Genomic DNA, 19,040 nt, shown 5'->3' with positions numbered 1-19,040 from the left:
CCTACTGGATCGGAGGTTATAGGAGGTGGCAACAGCTGGGGAGAGCATTCTGCTCAGGTAGGGTGGGAGTTTCCCAGAAAAGCTCTTAAACACAAGGCTGGAAAGATGAAGGGTGCGTCTGGATTCCAGCGACAGCCAGTTTAGTTATTTTAGCATGTCACTATGGTGGGCCCTGTAATTACATTGTAGCACAAATCAGCAGAACGAGTTATACAATGTATTACGTTTATTAATATGTGACTTTTGTAAGCTGCTAAGGAAGTTAAAGGGACACTATAGGCACCCAGACCAATTCATCTCTAGTAGCCATCTGAGGAGTGGCCAGTGGAGGTACCCCTAGGCTGTAATGTAAACCCTGCATTTTCTCTGAAAATATGGTGTTTACTGCAAAAAGCCTGAAGGTAATGATTCTACTCACCAGAACGAATACAATAAACTGTAGTTGTTCTGGTGACTATAGTGTCCCTTTAATGTTAAAAGAATGAAACTTTGTTTTGTTTTTTAAGAAAAAAGAAAAACATTTGTAGCAAGAGAAGTCTGACAGCAATTGTATTAACTGCTTATCTTCACAATTGAATTAAAATATAGTCTGTCATACTTCTGGTTTGAGTAACTTCTATAGATACATACAATTAGCTTTTCCTATTTTATTTTTTATTTTTTTACTCTTATCCCTGCAACACATAACTAAATTTAGCATGACCGAAACAAACCAACAGTTTGTTTCTAGAGCTTCTTCCAAAATAAAATGTACAATCTACATTAGGTTTTCTAATAATAATTATTGCCATTTCTGTAACATCTGAAATAACATGAAACCACCTGTGGCGCAGAACAAATTTTCTGGCCATCCCGTAGAACCACTCGGACTTCCGTTGATATGAACTTGAATACATGCCAGGTTAACACTGTGGCCTATGATCAAAGAGCTCTTTAATCCTTTGATTAAATCCTGTAGCACATCCATTTGCAGGGGGCAGCTCATTGGCAGGTCAAAACACAAGGCAAGAAAGTAAACACACGCTGACATATTTCCCTAAATAAATATATAATTCCTCCTGTAGATAAAAAGGAATTGGTCCGCAATGAAAAGCAACAGTTCTTAAATCAAGTTGACGTAACATGTAGCTGCTCCCCACCTGTGTCCACAGTGGGGTACCTCTAACTCGTCCAGTGCTAAAATACATAGCTCATATGTCTCATCAGTTCTCTAATGCTCAGCATGTGGGAAAGGAAATCTATAGAAAAGAAGTGGTTTTACTGTCATTTCACCTTTCTTCTGTATATTAACGGCTGTCAGAATGTAACCTATTGATTTTAGTAATGCCGTGTTCCATGCAAGATTTTAATTCATGCTTGATGAGAACATGTATTTGATAAAAACGTATGAAACCTGCTATACACAAGCAAGAGTCTATAATCCCCTAAATAAAAATGTAAAAAAGTAAGCGGTAGAATTTCTTTTACATTCTTATTTTACCATTCATGAGGTTATTAAGAGCCTTATCGAGCAAGCGAAAACAATAATCCATTGTAGTTGGCTCGGGCCTACTAGTTTGCTGCAGGAATGTCATTATATCTCAGGACCCGGGGCTCGGATCGGCCCGATGTTTCTTGTTTCGCTTCCCCATCTGCCTCGGGAAGGTTAGTGCAGCGTTGTATGCCTGTGAGACCAGTATAAGCTGTCGCTAATACCCAATTTCAGCAAGCTTTTTCGAAGCTCTCTTCTTCTGCGTCCTTCTCATGAGGCTGCTGGCTCCACCCCCCCAAGAGATCGCACCTTGGCAGTATTATCCCCGCCTGTGGATATGCAGTTAGTCCCTTGCTCCAATGGGGGGTGGTCCCAAGGGGTATGTAAAAGGAACAAGGAATGACGCAAATATAGTATAATAATTTTGGTGTACTAAATAAGGTGAGTTTTTATGTAGGTATTTATAAATTAGTGCCTTTTCATTGTTCTTGGTCCTTCCTGTTTTATCCTGATGTTTGGACGTCATCTTCCTTAGTGAGGAATATACCAACTACCTACCACCTTTAGATTTAAAATCATTATTTTGCTCTGCACGAGGGAGTACATTTACTATTACTTTACACTTTTTAACTAAAACCGTAATCACTATATTTTAGTTCTGTTTTATCCCCATAACACCTTGTTGAAGATTCCACATATATCTAATAGTGTGGAAATATACCACACTTTGCTATTCATTAGGAGCAGTCAGAAGGCTCCGAAAAATGTGAGTTTACACCCATATAAATAAGTTCCATAATAAGTACATCAAAAGTCTACACTATGTGTAATTTTCTGTTTCTTCTACATGCCCCTTGGGACCACCCCCATAGGATAAAGAAACCAATGGCATATCCAGAGACGTTATAATACCACCCAGGCACATTAAACTAAAGCTAATTGTAATTGCATTTCCTTTTGTTTTTGCCCATCAATGACTGACATTCTACACTACATCCTATTTCTTGTCCTCTTTCTTTTTCCTTGGCCTGTATCTGAAGATTTTCCAAGGCGCTACTTCCCTTTATCTTGTATATCATTTCATCCACAATCAAAAAGGGGAGAGACTCCACTACAGGCTGTTCGAGCTGCCTTCTTCATTGTACTACAAGCGCTAGAAACCAGCCATTCCCTATTTTCTATACACAATTCACCAAACTGTTTTGCAAGCAATAGTATAAATTATATCAGTATGCTTTAGTATAAAAAATTGACCATATTGGGGGGATATTTAATTTGGAAAAAGTTGTACATATTATTTTCCAAAGTTTGCATTGTATTCCTGGATCAAGGGCATTCCTCAAGTCTAAATGCCATACTGCACGAAAAAAGAGAGGACCACAGGCACTCCAAGTTGAAACCGATTTATTAGGAAAAAAATGCAACGCCAAGCAACGTTTCGACCAACAAAGGTCTTTTTACTTTGCGTAAATGCCATACTGCATGATCTGATACATTACTCATCGTCAGTTAAGTTAGAAAATATTGTTTGACTATGTTTCTTATTAAGGAAAAAACTGCAGATTTAAGAGGCAGAGTAAAATTCTAGGAAGAGGAGGATGTTGGCTCCTCAACATCCTAAACTCTTACCAGCCGCCACTACCTACACCTCTAAAGCACTTCAGCTTGCTGGAAATAGCAGAGTGTTCCCTCTTTATACTTAATAAAAGTGCACTTTTATGAAGTGTCTGAAACACCCCACCCTCCTAGCTCTCAGGAAAGGACTCTTCCTGATTGTCTTGTACCCTAGCAGAGAGCAACGCTTCTCTATAACAAGTTTTTAATTGGCTAGGAGATCACAAGTTCGAATGAGATGCAGAGCGGAACCCTTTTGCTGCTATTAGAGCAGTAGTTCTCAAACCAGTCCTCAAGACCCACCAACAATCCAGGTTTTGTTAGTATCTCCATTGGAATAAAACAGGGAAATGCATAAATCCTGGACTGTTGGTGGGCCATGAGGACTGGTTTGAGAACCACTGTATTAGAGGAAAGTGAGTCCTTTCTTTTGTTTCTTAATCCTTTTTTTTTTTTTTTTTTTTTATGAGGCGGGAGGGAGGGTTACCAAGACATTGACTAACACTGCAACTCAGTGTATTTATTTCTTATGCTGTAGTGTTCCTTTAATACAAAAGGCCCCACTTAAAGGTTTTGCATCATTTTCTTCACCTCTCCCCCTCTCGTAGACTATCAATTTCTCTTAATATCCTTTTTATGTGTTATAAATCTTTTAACCTATATTTTTCTTTTCTAAATCGGTGGAATATTTCAGAAATACAATGAATTTAGTGTCTGAGACTCCTTGGAGATGATCATGGTATTGGCCTTACACTAACTCCCCTTTAAATATATTATTACTGCAACAACTAATGTCCTTAATTCTCATTGTCGCATGAAAACCCTGTGACGTTATGTAATGTAATATGTCATGTATTTTTTTGTTATTCATTCAATCTTATTGTAAAATCACATCTTAAATAACCAGGAAAAATTGTAAGAGGCATTGTGTGCTGTGTTTCTCAATATTATCACCTGCTGTACATTTTGAGTTAAACATCTGAACCCAGAGGGTAACTGTAATATTTTTTTTAATGTGCCATTATAAATGGATTCTAAAATTCCTCTGGGTAGATCTGTCAGAGCATCATAACTTAACTAAAGGAGTGTGACTCATAGTATATGGTACCGGTGTGACATTCTATTCTGTTATTCGCAGGGACATGGGGAAATAATGTGATTTAGTTATATGTGATTAAAAAGAATTGAACTTGATCGTGAAGGCAAAAAAATTTCAGAGCTAGCTTTTTTTCCCCTCTTTCTTTTAGATTGTTTTAAGGCTGTGTAGGAGTTATTCGGTTTCATTTTGAAGTAAATGCATTTACATCAACTTAAATTGGCTGAAATCAAAATCGCTGGTGGATGTACGTGTGTCTGTGTTATACGTTTTTCTAAAGGCATGTAAATGTAACAATCTTTCTTAGTGTTGAAGTATGTATCACACGTGGCTTTCAAGTCAGGTAACTGTATTCCTCGTTATTCTTCAGAAAATTCCTCACATTTTAGTAAGCGGCATGGACAGGTACCTGTCAGCGCAATGGGACGTCTTACTCCTAAATTCCATAGTCATCAGAAATGTTCTGTGCTCAATGATGTATAACTTTAAAAAAACAACTTTTAGCTTATAGTGATACATTGTAAATCTATTCAACAGTTGTTTTTTTAATGTATGTTTAGTAAAATATTTCAAGGGCAAGGAAGTGATGTCAAAGGGAGGTATAAATAAGGCTAAGTGTGAGGTGATCGGCTAGGGAACCAATTACGGTAATATGTGAACGGATATAAATGGAGTGATAGCCCAGATGTAAAATAGGTAACATTCCCTTTAACCCCTTAAGGACACATGACATGTGTGACATGTCATGATTCCCTTTTATTCCAGAAGTTTGGTCCTTAAGGGGTTAAGGTGCCAAAACAAAGAAGGTGCACGCCCCCCAGCTGGTCATTGTGTGCACCCACGATGTTGGGTGAGCGTCAGGACACTGTGGGATAGGAGAGCCAGTGTCTGCCTGGATGGTGAGACCAGATCGGCGTGGGACGAGACCAGGTATGACACGTTTATTGTGCACAATGAAGCAAATTACATACATTGACAACATCACAGCATTTTAAACTGAGTTTAGAGTATTATATGAGCAATATAAAAAGCTTTTCAGAACTGCACCGTTAATGTCCACAAATGGTTTTATGCATAAGCGAAGTTTCCAGATAACTACAGCTCCAAACTAACTATACTTAACTTAAGGATACATTGCCAACATAACTGAAAATGTCAATAAAAATGAAAGAAAATATCACACTGGACCCAATTATACCCTAAACTTATGAATATCAAGGTCTGATGAGTCACTTGGAAGAAAAATGCTTATTTAACTCTGTGTGGGGGTAGGCATCACTGTAAAAAGCAAAACGCAATAAGAAAAAACAAAACAAAACATGACTAACTTCCATCTTCATAGGGTTACCACGGGCCCCAGGCCAATATACATGCAGTCCTAATGCAAAACGTTGGCATTGTAACATTTACATATGGCTTTTGTAGTAAGAGGCATGGATCCTGTCACTTAAAGACATGAATAAAAGTAAATAACTAACATCGAGTTAGGCCAACAGATATAAAACTAAGCAAAATGTAATAATGAAAAGTAATGAAACCACATGGTCTGTTGTATTTGCAGACTAGAACAATTCTTTATGTTGCTTGTGACCCAGTAGTTGGTTGTTGTTCTGTTTGCAGGGTAGTTGGTATAACTGTTTTAACTTTAAGAACATCCCATCCATGAGTAGGGTTCTGTGACTGTGGTGCTGATGCTGATTTTTTTCCTACTTAGATACGAAATTGGTCCAACAGATCTGGAATATCAGTGGGGTTTGCTACCTGGTGGGAAGTGTCACCTTGTAACTATTATGATGTGCACCTAACTTCAACTATAGGACTTGGATGGAGTTCTACAGTTTGATCATTCATAATACAGGGTCATATTAACCCGTCTCTCTTGAGATATGAGTAAATGAGAAGATTACGTCCTCAAATGAATTGGAAGTTGTATTCCATACTGCCTTCAGTGCACGCTCACCTGATCCTCAATGCTTTCCATAGGTAATCGTCCATGATTGTGAAGTTGTGCGCATGTTTGGTGCTACTCCTATATGTATATATTGGACATCACTGATTGGCTGGGTGTCAGTCTTCTTCATTTTGCTGTCAAATGAAAAAGAGAACACGCAGAGTGACAAAAACACGTTGTGTGAAAGTGTGTGTTTCTGTCACAGACACACAACGGATTACACAGATTACGGCAGTAATAATAAATAAATATAAACCCTCCCCTTCTGAGAACCGGTATACACCCTTCTCAATCGGAGACCGCTCTCTGATTGTTAATCATTCACTGTGGAAGAAGATGTAGAGGCCAGGGACAGTGTGCATTTTCTGCTTTGTGTACATGCCAGTTGCTAAATCTTAAATATACATTTAAAAGCCAACTGAACATCACATGGTAAAAGTTAACGCAAGTTACACATCATTTCCAATGTTTTATCCAGTTGTGTAATGTCCAAAAGTATCTGGTTTTTTTTTGCCTCAATGTACTCAATGAGACTATTAAAATGAAATATAATATAATAATATTAAAAAATATAATAATTTTTACATTTTTTTTCTGTATTATTTATAGACCATTTTGGACATGACCTTTGGTGCTGGTGGTCACTCTACATCTATCTTGAAGGTGTCTTCTGATATTAAAATATTAGCACTAGACAGAGATCCAAAAGCTTATGAAATAGCACAACAACTGTCCTCCTGTAATGGGTAAGTACTAGATTTAAGTAATATTTAAAAGTATAAATACAGTAGTAAAGGGTTACTTTAAATATACAAACCAAGAACTGTGTAGTAGTTTATATGTGTATTTTTCTAAAAATATATTTATTTACATAGTCGGTTTATTTATACAATAAATGGTAATATATGCCAATGCTGTGACATTTTTGCAAAGTAACAATTCACGATTGAGTTATCAGGCACATCCAAAGTATTAGGTTGATTTTTGACCACTTTCATTTTTAAAGGGGGAGTCTAGGTGGCGTGTCCTGAATGTTGGTGCAAGCAGTTGCATGTCTACTTTACTCTGTGCCCAACAAGGCCGCATCAGCGAATTTACAGCTGAGCAATTAGTCACTTACCACATTAACTTCCTATAGTGCCAAGTTTCCATTTACACAACCACAGCATGCCACCGCATCACTCTAAATAGAGCGTTGACAAAAAAAACTCTGCTTCCATTACTGGCAGACAAAGCACATGCTGACCAAGATCTATGCCTCATTACCCTCAAAACAGTCGGAAATGATGTCTGAATCCAAATTTCTGTCTCAGCTCTCTGATCACTTGCCGGCTTCATATTAAAAGATCCCGGACACGATATACAGAGTGATCCATGATCTCTCGGAAGAACACTTGCCGAAGATGCCAGAGGCATCGCTCTTACATCACACCACACAACCAACGCCAACATACAAAAGTTCAGTGATACCTAGACTGCTCAATGCGGCAAAAGTGATAATACTGATGTTCTGGAGACATCCTTGCACTCCCCCACTCAAATGTTGGGTTGAGGAGATAGAGGACACCAGAAAATATGAAGACCTAAAGGTGTCCTCAGTGAAAGACAGGGAGAAAAACACACCAAGGTGGTTCTACTAGCTGTGACTTATATCCTATGAAGAATATTCTAAATCTCAATGCATGAATATTAATGTCTTGATCGAAACTCCCCTGCGAGGGATGGTCTTTGCAAACTTCGGAATCAATAAAATTCAAATTCAAACATAATGAATGCATCAGATCAGCATTACAGGTACATTTTCAGGCAATTGTAGTGTTTCTATTTCAAGCTCTGCAAGTGTTGGGTAACTGAATGGATCATGTTGATCGCAAGCTTGGTGAGCTCCGCAGTGCCCACAACGAGGTGGTGGACAAGATCACGCTACTAGAAGACGAGCACCAGAAGCTTGTCACCAAGATTGTAGGTGCGGAGAACAGATCACTGAGGAATAGCATGAGTTTGAGGGAATTTCCAAATCTGTCTGTACTGAGGGCCTGCAAGATTTCCTGATCTCGTTGTTTAAAGCTATGTTTTGATTTCTTCTGGCATCAGAATGAGGAGAGACTGTGCTTGTAGGATTACTAAACCCACGCCCTTGCAGAAGAATAGGAGTTGCTGCTGTGTGGTGTTTGGTCTGCGCTGGGTGGGGGGTGCACAACCTGAAATGTAAGGAACACACTAACATTACACATATATAAATATACGTTGGCGTGTTCCTTTCGATAACACATGAAACTTTGCATTAAAAATTAAAATAACTATTTACATGCAATTTGATTTGTTCTCATCTAAAGTCTCCTTCCACCAATAAGTGGCTGACACAATCCCTTGAGTAGAAGTATGCATGTGTTGTGCAATGGAAGTCCATAGCAATGGAAGTCCATTGGTACCGCATGCGCCCAAGTTTGTCTCATTTATCACATTAGACAAATGCCATGCATGCATGTTCGGAATTGTAATAAAGTAATTTCAAAGGGGAGGAAAGAGGGGAAATGTATTACAATTACAATATCCATGCCAATTGAAATGTCTTTTTAATGACACCGTAAATATCAATGTATGTCAAGAATTTCAACCCACTGAGTCACTCTACAGAAAGATCATCATGATAATGTCCACAATTACATCAGAAGTATTAATTTAAAGGCTTGGTGATATGTTAGACATCACGCTTATTGTACTTATTAATCATATTTTCCCGTTATCTGTATCTTACCACCGAACGCATTCTACCTACAATATAAATAATATTTGACATGATATAGGATGGATAATTAATGGATGGGCAGACGATGATTACTGACACCTACCATCAGGATTGCCTATAACTAAGTGCCACTTCAACGGTGAAACATCTTAAGCTCTCTGGATGCAGCCTGCTGGCACTTCAACACCCAAGTGCACTTCTTAGATGTGAATGGGCTTTTTATAGCAGTGAAAGGGGAGCTGTCAATTCCCTGATTTTGGAATACTATATTTAAGTATACCTACATTTACCAAAGATGTATTTTGTGAGATGTAAAAAATAAAATTAAATATAGAAATCTACACCTCTCTATCTTGCAACTGGGTGACTTCATTTTAGCTCCTTGTTAATCATGGTATACTCTCTCACTTGCTCATAGAAGTCAACACAGAGAAAACAGAAATTAAACATTTTCTCTGTTCTCTTGACATGAAAAGTTTCCATTGGCTTTGCCGTGTCTAAACTGGGTTTTGGTGTCATTTAGTAAATATTTTATATAAATTAAAATGAATGCAGAGCATCCTATGGACAAAAGATTATTGGTGATTATTTTTTTTATTCAACAGTGAAAATTCCAGAACAGCAACAGTTCTTTAAGTATTACATTTTATTAACAAACTCGGAGTAGTGTTTTAATACGGAGTGTTTTCTAACACAGCTTTGCAATTCAAAAGGTAGAGGCTAAGATCACTGCCTGCTCCAATGACCATTTTTTTTTTATTTTTATTTTCGATATTATTTATTTTTGCAAGTTAGCACAGTTGTTACAGCATATCATGTGCGTTTCATGAAAACTAAATTGAACAGAAAAGATTTTTAACAGGAATTGCACAGGTATCAACTCATTTTTTGTTACGTTTTTGAGGGACCCCCTCTCGTCTAAACCAAAGTGATGTAAGCTTTGTCTGCGGGTGCTTCGAGTGCCTGTACACTTAAGATCGTAACACATTTAGCCGCGGCATATTAAGGCATATAGAGTAATACAATTGATATGCGGTCTTCAAAGACTTGGGGTTGTCTCTTTGGCAAACTGTTTTCTACTCAGAAGGACTATATCCTGTGCCGAGCATGTGATATCAAACTTATATTAAAAAAATGAAAATAACAACTGGGCACGCTCTATAAAAATGGGGGCGGTGAGAGAACTAGACAAGGGGATAAATCATTGGCTTACAGAGCCAGGGTAGAGAAAATTACAATATTCTTAATTCTTTGAACATGTATTGGGTATTATAGTAAGTGCAGGACCCAGGGGTCCACCCCTGCAGGTATCAGGTAGGCAGTGTAGGTGCCTGAAGTGATCTGCCTCCTGGAATAAAAGGGGTGATTTTGGCAACAGTCCCCGATGATCGCTCTGGTATCAGCGTTTTATTCACCAGTATGCCCAGCTTCTGGAGGAAGGCTCGTTGTTCCATGAGGTGCGATAGCAGATGAGTCTTGCTGGACTTGTCAGCTTATAACTGATGCAGACCCCACATGTAAAGGATTGAGTGTGCTCGTAATAACTAGGTAATTTGTCAGAGGGACCTTTGCCACGAGAGTGTGCTCGAAATGTCCCTGTAGAATACCAATAGTGCCCCCTCAAAGGACACTGTGGGAGAGCCTCTCACTGCTCCGATGAGTCCCTCTTTTCAGAGTTCCATACTAGCTTCATCAGGAGATCTCTGGTGCGTCTTGGGGTGCTGTGGTAGCCCTGGCGAGTCGGAAGGAGGAGTCAACTGCCCGTTGCTTGGCTAGTCTGGGCGTCCGTAATGTGGCAATAAGCCTCCGGTAGTAGTGAGGGAACTAGCAACTGAATCGCCTCCGACACTCCACGGATTCTCAGGTTTCAGGCCCTTACCCTATCCTCCATGTTGGCCAGTTGCACCTGCTGACTGATGCATTGATTTTGCAGTGCTCCCAGTGCGGCGTCTGTAGCAGTTTGTGCTAGCCTGGTGCCCTCAATGCTTTCCTCCACAGCCCCCACATGATTGGCAAGTGTGGAGATCTCTTTGCGGACTGGTGCTATATCCATATTAAACATGGCCTAATCTCCTACATTAGCTCCTTGATGTCGGCCTTGGTAGATGGAGCGGAATCTCCCAGCTCTGAGGATGCCTGTGGCCTTGAACGTGGCCAGGATGGGGCTGGAGGGTTGGCATAAATGCTGTCGTCGTCAGGCGCCATCTTTGAGGTTTCAGGCTGCAGGGTTGTGTGCAGGAAAACCCCAATATCTCTGGAACCCAAACCCAGGTCTGCCCACTGTTTTTTTCTTTTTTCTTCTCTTATGCTGTTGGGAACTCAATTGTCTACTCCAACAGTGGCGGATCCGGGGGGTGGGGCAACGACGGTCTCCCTCTCCCCTGCCAGCACATGCAGGTGCTAGCCCTGCAATGTGCCTGTGGACCGGAGGGGAGATCAGAGATCTCCCTCCCCGGTCCGCAGGCACTATGCTGACAGCCGGCAGGGGAGGGAGAGGGAGGAGAGAGGACCCGGGAGCTCAGCCCGCAGCTCCTCCGGGTCCTCCTCTTGCGAGCTTGGAGCGTTGCCGCAGTAACCACCCTGGAGCGCGGGCTAGAGTTTACTCTCCTCACTGGGCCACCAGGGAATCCCCACCTGACCACCAGGGATCAAGAAATGTTCCCACTCCTCCCAGTAAAGGTAAGAAGGGAGGGGGGACATCAATATTTATTTTAATTAAATAAAAAAAATATATATATTATAATAAAAAAGCCCCCCCCTACCCTTATCACACACACTCTACACACATACACTGCCCCCACACACACACATTGCCCCCCATACTGCCCCCATACACACACACACTGACCCCCATACTGCCCCCATACACACACACTGGCCCCCATACTCCCCCCCCATACACATACTGCCCCCCATACACACATACTGCTCCCCCATACACACACACAATACACACATACTGCCCCCCATACACACATACTGCCCCCCATACACACACACTGACCCCCATACACACACACTGACCCCCATACACACATACTGCCCCCCCATACACACACACACTGCCCCCCATACTGCCCCCCATACACACACACTGCCCCCATACACACTGCCCCCCATACACACACACTGCCCCCATACACACTGCCCCCATACGCACATGCTGCCCCCCATACACACATACTGCTCCCCCATACACACACACAATACACACATACACTACCCCCATACATACACACACTGCCGCCCCATACACACACATTGCCCACACTGCAATACTCACACACACACACACACTGCAACTGTTACACACACATACTGTCCCACACATACACTGCATCCCTGACATACACTGCCGCCTTTACTCACACACTACAACCTTCACACACACACACACACACACTGCTCACACACTGTCCCCCTCACACACACACACACACACACACACACACACTGCACCCCTTACACATTGCACCACTCACACACACCACTGCTCCTATACCCTACTACAGCCCCATTTCCCAGCAGACCTCAGGTAAGTTGTCAAACTGTTCTTAAACGGTTTGACTACTTACTCTGGGAGGTGGTCACGGCACTATTGACACCATAACCACTACACTGAGCTGTAGTGGTTATTGTGTCTGGATTATTTCTTTAAATAATCTACAAGTGCCCCTCCCGAGATCAGGCTCTGGATCCGCCACTGTCCTCCAGTGCTCAATATGGGTGTCAGGTAGGGTAATATTCTGGCAGATCGCAGTGAACTTGCAGAGCAGCCTCAAGGCGCGTCTAGCTCGTTTGGGTGCTGGCTCTACCCCCCTGTGCTTTCTAGATTTATACAGTTCTTTTTTGCAACAGGAACACCAGCACAGTCTGCAATTGTTAAAGGGTTTCTCTAAACGTTCTAACCACTACAGCCCTCTAGACATAATTAGCTTCTCCCTTGCAGGCATTTGATTGGACATCCCAATGGCTGTTATGACATCAGACTGGGAATGGAAAACCACGGTGGGAGCTTTGCCCAGGGCTGGGTTTTAGGTAACTTTTAGCTTATTTTATAGCCTTATTTAAGCAATTATGGGGTGTGGGTACATGAAAGACAAAGTCATTATTTGTTTAAAAAAAATAAAAGATGGAAAAAGGGGTTGAAGAGAGGAACAGTGTTCTAGAATACACTGCATCACGTGTATAGCGTTAGACTTTACCTGTAATGAGAAACACACATCTGTAGAAAATGTTACTTACAGTTGCGAGTCCCATCTTCCCCTCATTGTCTAACCTCAAAGATAACCACAGTGCTTTTTTTTAATTTTATTATTACTTTTTTATTATTATTAGTACAGTGCAAGACAAATAGTTATTTTAAAAATATCTCAATTGTGTTCTGAACAATGGAGTTATAGCTCTCGGTATCTCTTTGCTTAGTTCCTCCAAATATTTAGAGCAGAGTGCACAACACAAAAGAAGAGGGGAAAAAAATCAAGGGACTAATTTCAATCTGAAAGAATTCGACAAAAGATACATTGCTGGAGAGAAGCAAGAATATCTCTAATTATATTTTGTGGCATGAATCATAGATTTTTTTTGATCCATCGTATTATTTGTTTACAATTCGTTTGTGCACGGAGTAATACATTGGGATTTATATCCTTCCGTTTACATTTACATTCCATTTATATGAAGCTGGTGAGATGGAATGCATTTTGAATAGGTCCATTTTACAGCCTCCGCTAAATAAACCAAGTACAGGGGGCAAAACCCTGTCTGCATGGATAACCTTTCGGCCCCAACACGTGAAAATGTGTAATATCTTAGCATTTTTTTTGTGTCCGCACGTATTCTTCTGACTGTACTAAAAACAGAACAGTGTTTACTGACTGCAATTTGTGCAGCAAACAGTTAGACAGTTTCGCTGCCATTCGCCATCCATCCTTAAATACGGATGTGCAAGTTAATAATTGTACAAGGTTCTTTTGCTTGCTTTACTCTTTACCTTTTCTATGTTTTTATGTCTTGATACTCGCTCATTATGTTATGAGTATGTAGCATACACTTCTAGCCCATTCTTCCATCTAGATTTTTCACCAGTTATTACAGGGACTGTGAGAGTGTGTCCTCTTTATTTCATTTTACAAAAAGTTTAGAATTCAATAGGCACTTTTATAAATTAACCTTGTTATACCCCCCTGACTGTCAATCAGACAACTCGTCCTGTTACTTACTTGTAGTTTAGCTCAGTGGAGCGTTTGGCTTAATTCGGGAGAGGGCAGTTACCAAACCAGGGGATCTGAGGAGAAGTCTCTTGGGAAGGCCGGGCAGGTTGACTCCCAAACGGGGTCTTTGGGCATTAGGCTAGCTAGCAGGTGCTTGGGGCATAGGCACATTGTAAAGACTTTTCATTGGGCTGCATTTGGATGTCTGTGATTGGAATCTAGGTCTTGTAGAGACTTTAGACAAATCATCTGAAGATTTTGCAAGATATACTTCAAAGAATGAATGCATAATTAGATGCATGCATGCTTTCATTCGGGTTATATATACTAAACAATGATTGATATTTTGTTTGTATTTCGGCAGCAGAGTGTTCCTTTAAAGAATTTATAAATATGTCAGAATGTATAATGTTGACATTATAATGTGTTTTAGAGCATTCATAAAAAGACGTCCTTGGCTTTAGAGGATGTATATACAATTTCTTGATTAATGTAGATAATTTTGTATTTATGTTGTTTTTCCTATGTAGAAAAATGATTGGGTAAGTATAGGTTCTTGTTTCCATGCAATTCGGATTTTCTGCCTGTTATATTATTGAATATATATATATTTTTTTGTTTAAGGTATTATATATTTTAGCTTTGTGAAGGCACCTTGTTCATGGGGCGCATATGAAAATTGCTCACGCTGGCATTAGCTTTGCAAACAGGAATGTCCGTGCACGCACTATCCACATGAATACCCCTCCGGATTATATGTGTTACACACATTTTGGCTTCTCATGAAATCCCTCATGTTTTGGTTGAAATACTGGAAATAAAAAAAAAAAAACCATAAAATTAAAACACAGTTTTCAATGTGAAATTGTATCGATATTGTGTTCGAACTCTCATCAATGTGTTTTGTGTGATATTGTATGAGAATAGTTTCACCATTGAGGCATTTCTCTGAGATAAAGTCAACATGATGCCGAATTATGAGACTAGCTGAAATTGTATTGTGTGTCACTCACAATAAAATAGACATGGTGGGCCTAAACTTTCCTTGAGTGTGATTCCTCCTTTTAAAGAGGATGAGGGTTCCTGGCTTTGTGTTTAGCGTAGACAATGCTACACTTTCACTTTTCCCACATGGAGGTGGTTTTACCCAGAGTCTCTCCAATTATTTGAGATATGCTCTGTGCTGTCCACAAATGTAGTTTTTTATTTATTTTTTGAATCCTGCAACGTCATATAAACATTCTCGTTCGAATACATTTAATATAACTTCTGTGTGTACTCTGGTATTCGGCAGAATACATTATAGTTTGTCAAGCTGCTTGGTATGGGACGTCCACTTACCTGTGATGCGGGATCTTCTTACAGCTGTCAACAATGTTTTGGGGAAAGGCCATAATGGCAGCCTCTGTAATATTGATTCTGTGTGCCAGAGATTTGCCAATCTGTATTGATGTCCAGGCTGCTCTGTTTGAGTCACCTTGACAATGCAACACTTTTTCCTATTTTAGGTTCATCCCATAAATTGTATAATGTGCAACATTGTTTATATTGTGTCCCATGTTCCACATCGATCAGTGACGCGGCCCCAATCTCTGACACAAAGTTCCAAAGAGTTCTACAAGACCCAGAAGGAAGTCCCATAAAATTACCATACAGCAGAACCTTGAAAGATTATTCTTATAGGAACAGAAATAAAAAAGTGTTTTCCAATATGTAATTGTATGCTTCGCAGGAAACCTAACCGTTAGGACTGCCAGTCTTATACTGGACACTGAGGTCACCATCCTTTCCATACGGCGCCTAAATAATACCATAAAAGAAAATTAGAATATAAGTTTAGTATGCACACGCAATTTGTGTTTTAAATAAGTAAATGAAAAAAATTATGCGCACATAAACTTATATAACGCTATTTACATCTAGGTGTGGGTTCACACGTGTGATGCATTTAGTTACTCACCTTTTTTTTTTTTTCTTTTTTTTTCAGCTGTATATCTTAGATCCCGAGAGAATCATTTGTGTCGATTTTTTATCCTTCTTTTTTTTTTTTTTTTTTTTTTTTTTATTAAAACAGATCATATAAAGACATCCAAGTCTCTGTAAAAGTAATCACCATATGGCTGAAGAAACAGATTTTGATGCACCACACTTTGATCACAAATTCCAAGTTTAGTTAAAAACAAGGCTGTAATAAAAACAACATGGTTTAGTCACATTTATTTAGTCAGATAATTTATGCTTTAATTATTTTAGATAGTTTCACCACGGAGAAACGAATTTGCTTACTTACCACCAAGCCCATCAATCTTTTTTTTCCCACAACGGTCCCAAGAATACAAAAAATAATCATTCCAACATTGTCTCTGGATTATATCGTTTGTGCGTCTCCATAATGTAATAAAGTTGTCATGTTGTCGTTTTTGTTTGTTTTTCATAAGAAATCAAACCAGCACATTTTAAATTAAATAAAAATATGTGATAGTTGAAAGAGGTTTAGGATGAAAAGCAGGAGAAAGGATGAATGATGACGTAGCGGGACTTGTGTAACCCGGCTCGTTATACCCGCTATTAATACTTGCCCAGACCCATTTCTCCCAGTAACTGAATGACACATAGTTTCAGGGTACAACCTTTGACAATCTTTATTAGGGCACACAGCTTTTTATGCACAAACCCCAGTAGGGGGTCTCCATGCAGCACAAAAAATCCCAGGCAGGAAGGGGCTGGGTTACAGATAACCATCTCCTGCTCTGAGAGAAACCAACAGGACACAGGGACACACATGAAAAAAATTACATACAGGGGGTAAACTTTGGGGCGCCCTGGGAAGGGAAGGAGTTACCGGCTTGAAACTTATATGGCTAAATAGCCGCGGGTCCCGTCTGGGATCCCTGCAAAAAGCGGGGCGATCAGATGTATAGACCCCGAGATATCTACATCCAAAGTCTGGGGCTCGGGGCTCAAAACATCCCCGAAATTAGTTCCATGGTGTTGCTTGGTTTAGTCCGACGAATTCAAACTTCACGCCCAAACCAAGCAACAACCAATTGGCTGAAAGGGTGCAAACCAAATTGCACCAATCAGCGCTCGGGGCTGGAAGAAGTTTCTCCGCCCAATCAGAAGAAAGGGCGCGAAACACGGTTACACCAATCAGCGCTCGGGGAGGAGAGGGGTTTCGCCGCCCAATCAGGAGAACGGACGCTCCTGCTCTGATTGTTTGCCCGCGCCCCACAGCAACCAATCTGTGCTTACTCCTGCCGACCAACCAGGAGTATGGCGCAAACCCAGTTTGAATGGGCGCTTCGTCTCCCATTGGTTGGCACGGGTTCCACGCGGCCATCTGGGCCCTGGGGCCATGAGACCGACTCGCAGCCTCAGGGATTCCACCTAGGGGAAGCACGTGCAGCTTGTTTACCTTGCGGTCTGCGGTTTTCGCACCTCGTTAGTAAGGTGTGAACATTCTAACAAACGTTCCAAATGGGTTATCGGGGTGGTCCTCAGCACGGGGCTCAGTGCAACGGAGCGCCCCCGTGTGGTTAAAAAGTAATCTGCAGGGTTTAGTGTAAAAATTACTAAAAGGGGAAAAATTACCCAGGGGAGTACATCCACAAATATGAAGGGGCAATTCCAAGGGATTAAGGGCTTGGAACGCCTGCTCACATTCTGGGGTCCAGCGTACCTATCTGGACAAGGACTTCTTGGTCAGGTCGGTGAGGGGTTTAGCTATGGCACTGTAATCGGGGACAAACCTGTAATAGCCGGCTGTCCCTAGAAAAGCTAGCACCTGGGTCTTAGTGAGGGGACGGGGCCAGCTAGCTACTGCCTCTACTTTGGCTGACTATGGCTTCTGTGTCCCACACCACACCCAGTGCCCCAGGTATTGCACCTCCGCCATCCCCAGGGTGCACTTACTGGTTTTCAGGGTCAATCCTGCCTCCCTAATCCTGTCCAGCACAGCCCCTACATGTACTAAGTGTTCCTCCCAAGTACTTGTATATGGCGATGTTGTCCAGGTATGCACAGGCATACTCCTGGAGGCCATCAGACAGCCGGTCCACCTTCCATTGGAAAGTGGCCGGGGCGTTTTTCATCCCAAATGGCATTACCCTAAACTGGTACAGGCCAAAAGGGGTGGCGACGGTGGACTTGGAGACAGCATTTGCTGATAGAGGGATCTGCCAGTATCCCTTACATAGGTCAATGGTGGTGAGGTATTGGCCCCATGCCATCCTATCTAGCAGCTCATTTATGTGGGGCATGGGGTATGCATCAGAGACAGTCTTTTCGTTGAGCCTCCTGGTAGTCCCAGGTGGTCAGGCAGGGGAAGATTGCCATAATCTTCCGAGGCTGGCACGCAAATGGCAGCAACATCCTCTGTCCACTCGTGGTAGGGCTTGAGCATGTTCACATGTAACAGGTGTCGGACTCCGACACCCAAGCATGGACTGATCACATAGGTAGTGTCTTCTTTCCGTTCCACTACCCGGTTTGGGCCCTGCCAGGCAGCCTGTAGCCTGTCATGTCGGATGGGTTTCAACACCAAAACCTTCTGCCCGACCTGAAAGCTACGGCTCCTGGCGCCCCGATCATTCCATGTGCACTGGCGCCTGGAGGTTTCCACGCGCCAGATGGGTGAGTTCCTCCAGTTGGTCCCTAAATTCCAGCACATATGGAATGATGGGGGTCCCTTCCCAATCCCCAGCTCCCTTGCAGTGCTCCCGCACTAGGTCGAAGGGTCCCCTCACTCTCCGCCCGAACACTAGTTTGAATGGGGAGAACCCAGTCGATCAGGAGATGGGGCAGGAATTTCTCACAATCCTTGCGAGTCGCTGCAAAGGTACAGAGCATTTGCTTCAATGTACCATTGAAGTGTTCACACAGGCCATTGGTCTGGGAGTGGTAAGGGTAGCACAGGATCGGTTTAATGCTGCATAACCTCCACAGTT

At 41.4% G+C, this 19,040-nt stretch overlaps 1 protein-coding gene across 1 annotated transcript in view; it reads left to right on the top strand.

Annotated features, from left to right (window-relative positions):
* The window catches only part of METTL15 (methyltransferase 15, mitochondrial 12S rRNA N4-cytidine), a 189,892-nt gene that overhangs the window by 70,950 nt on the left and 99,902 nt on the right, over nucleotides 1-19,040 (top strand). The window contains exon 3 of the mRNA XM_063438580.1: nucleotides 6,742-6,878. Within this exon, the coding sequence (XP_063294650.1) occupies nucleotides 6,742-6,878 (137 nt within the window). The remainder of the gene's footprint in view (nucleotides 1-6,741; nucleotides 6,879-19,040) is intronic.

The sequence above is a fragment of the Pelobates fuscus genome, chromosome 12, assembly GCF_036172605.1.
Source record: "Pelobates fuscus isolate aPelFus1 chromosome 12, aPelFus1.pri, whole genome shotgun sequence".
Lineage (NCBI taxonomy): Eukaryota > Metazoa > Chordata > Amphibia > Anura > Pelobatidae > Pelobates > Pelobates fuscus.
Note: the sequence above shows the minus strand (reverse complement) of the source record. Positions and strands in the feature narration are given on the sequence as shown.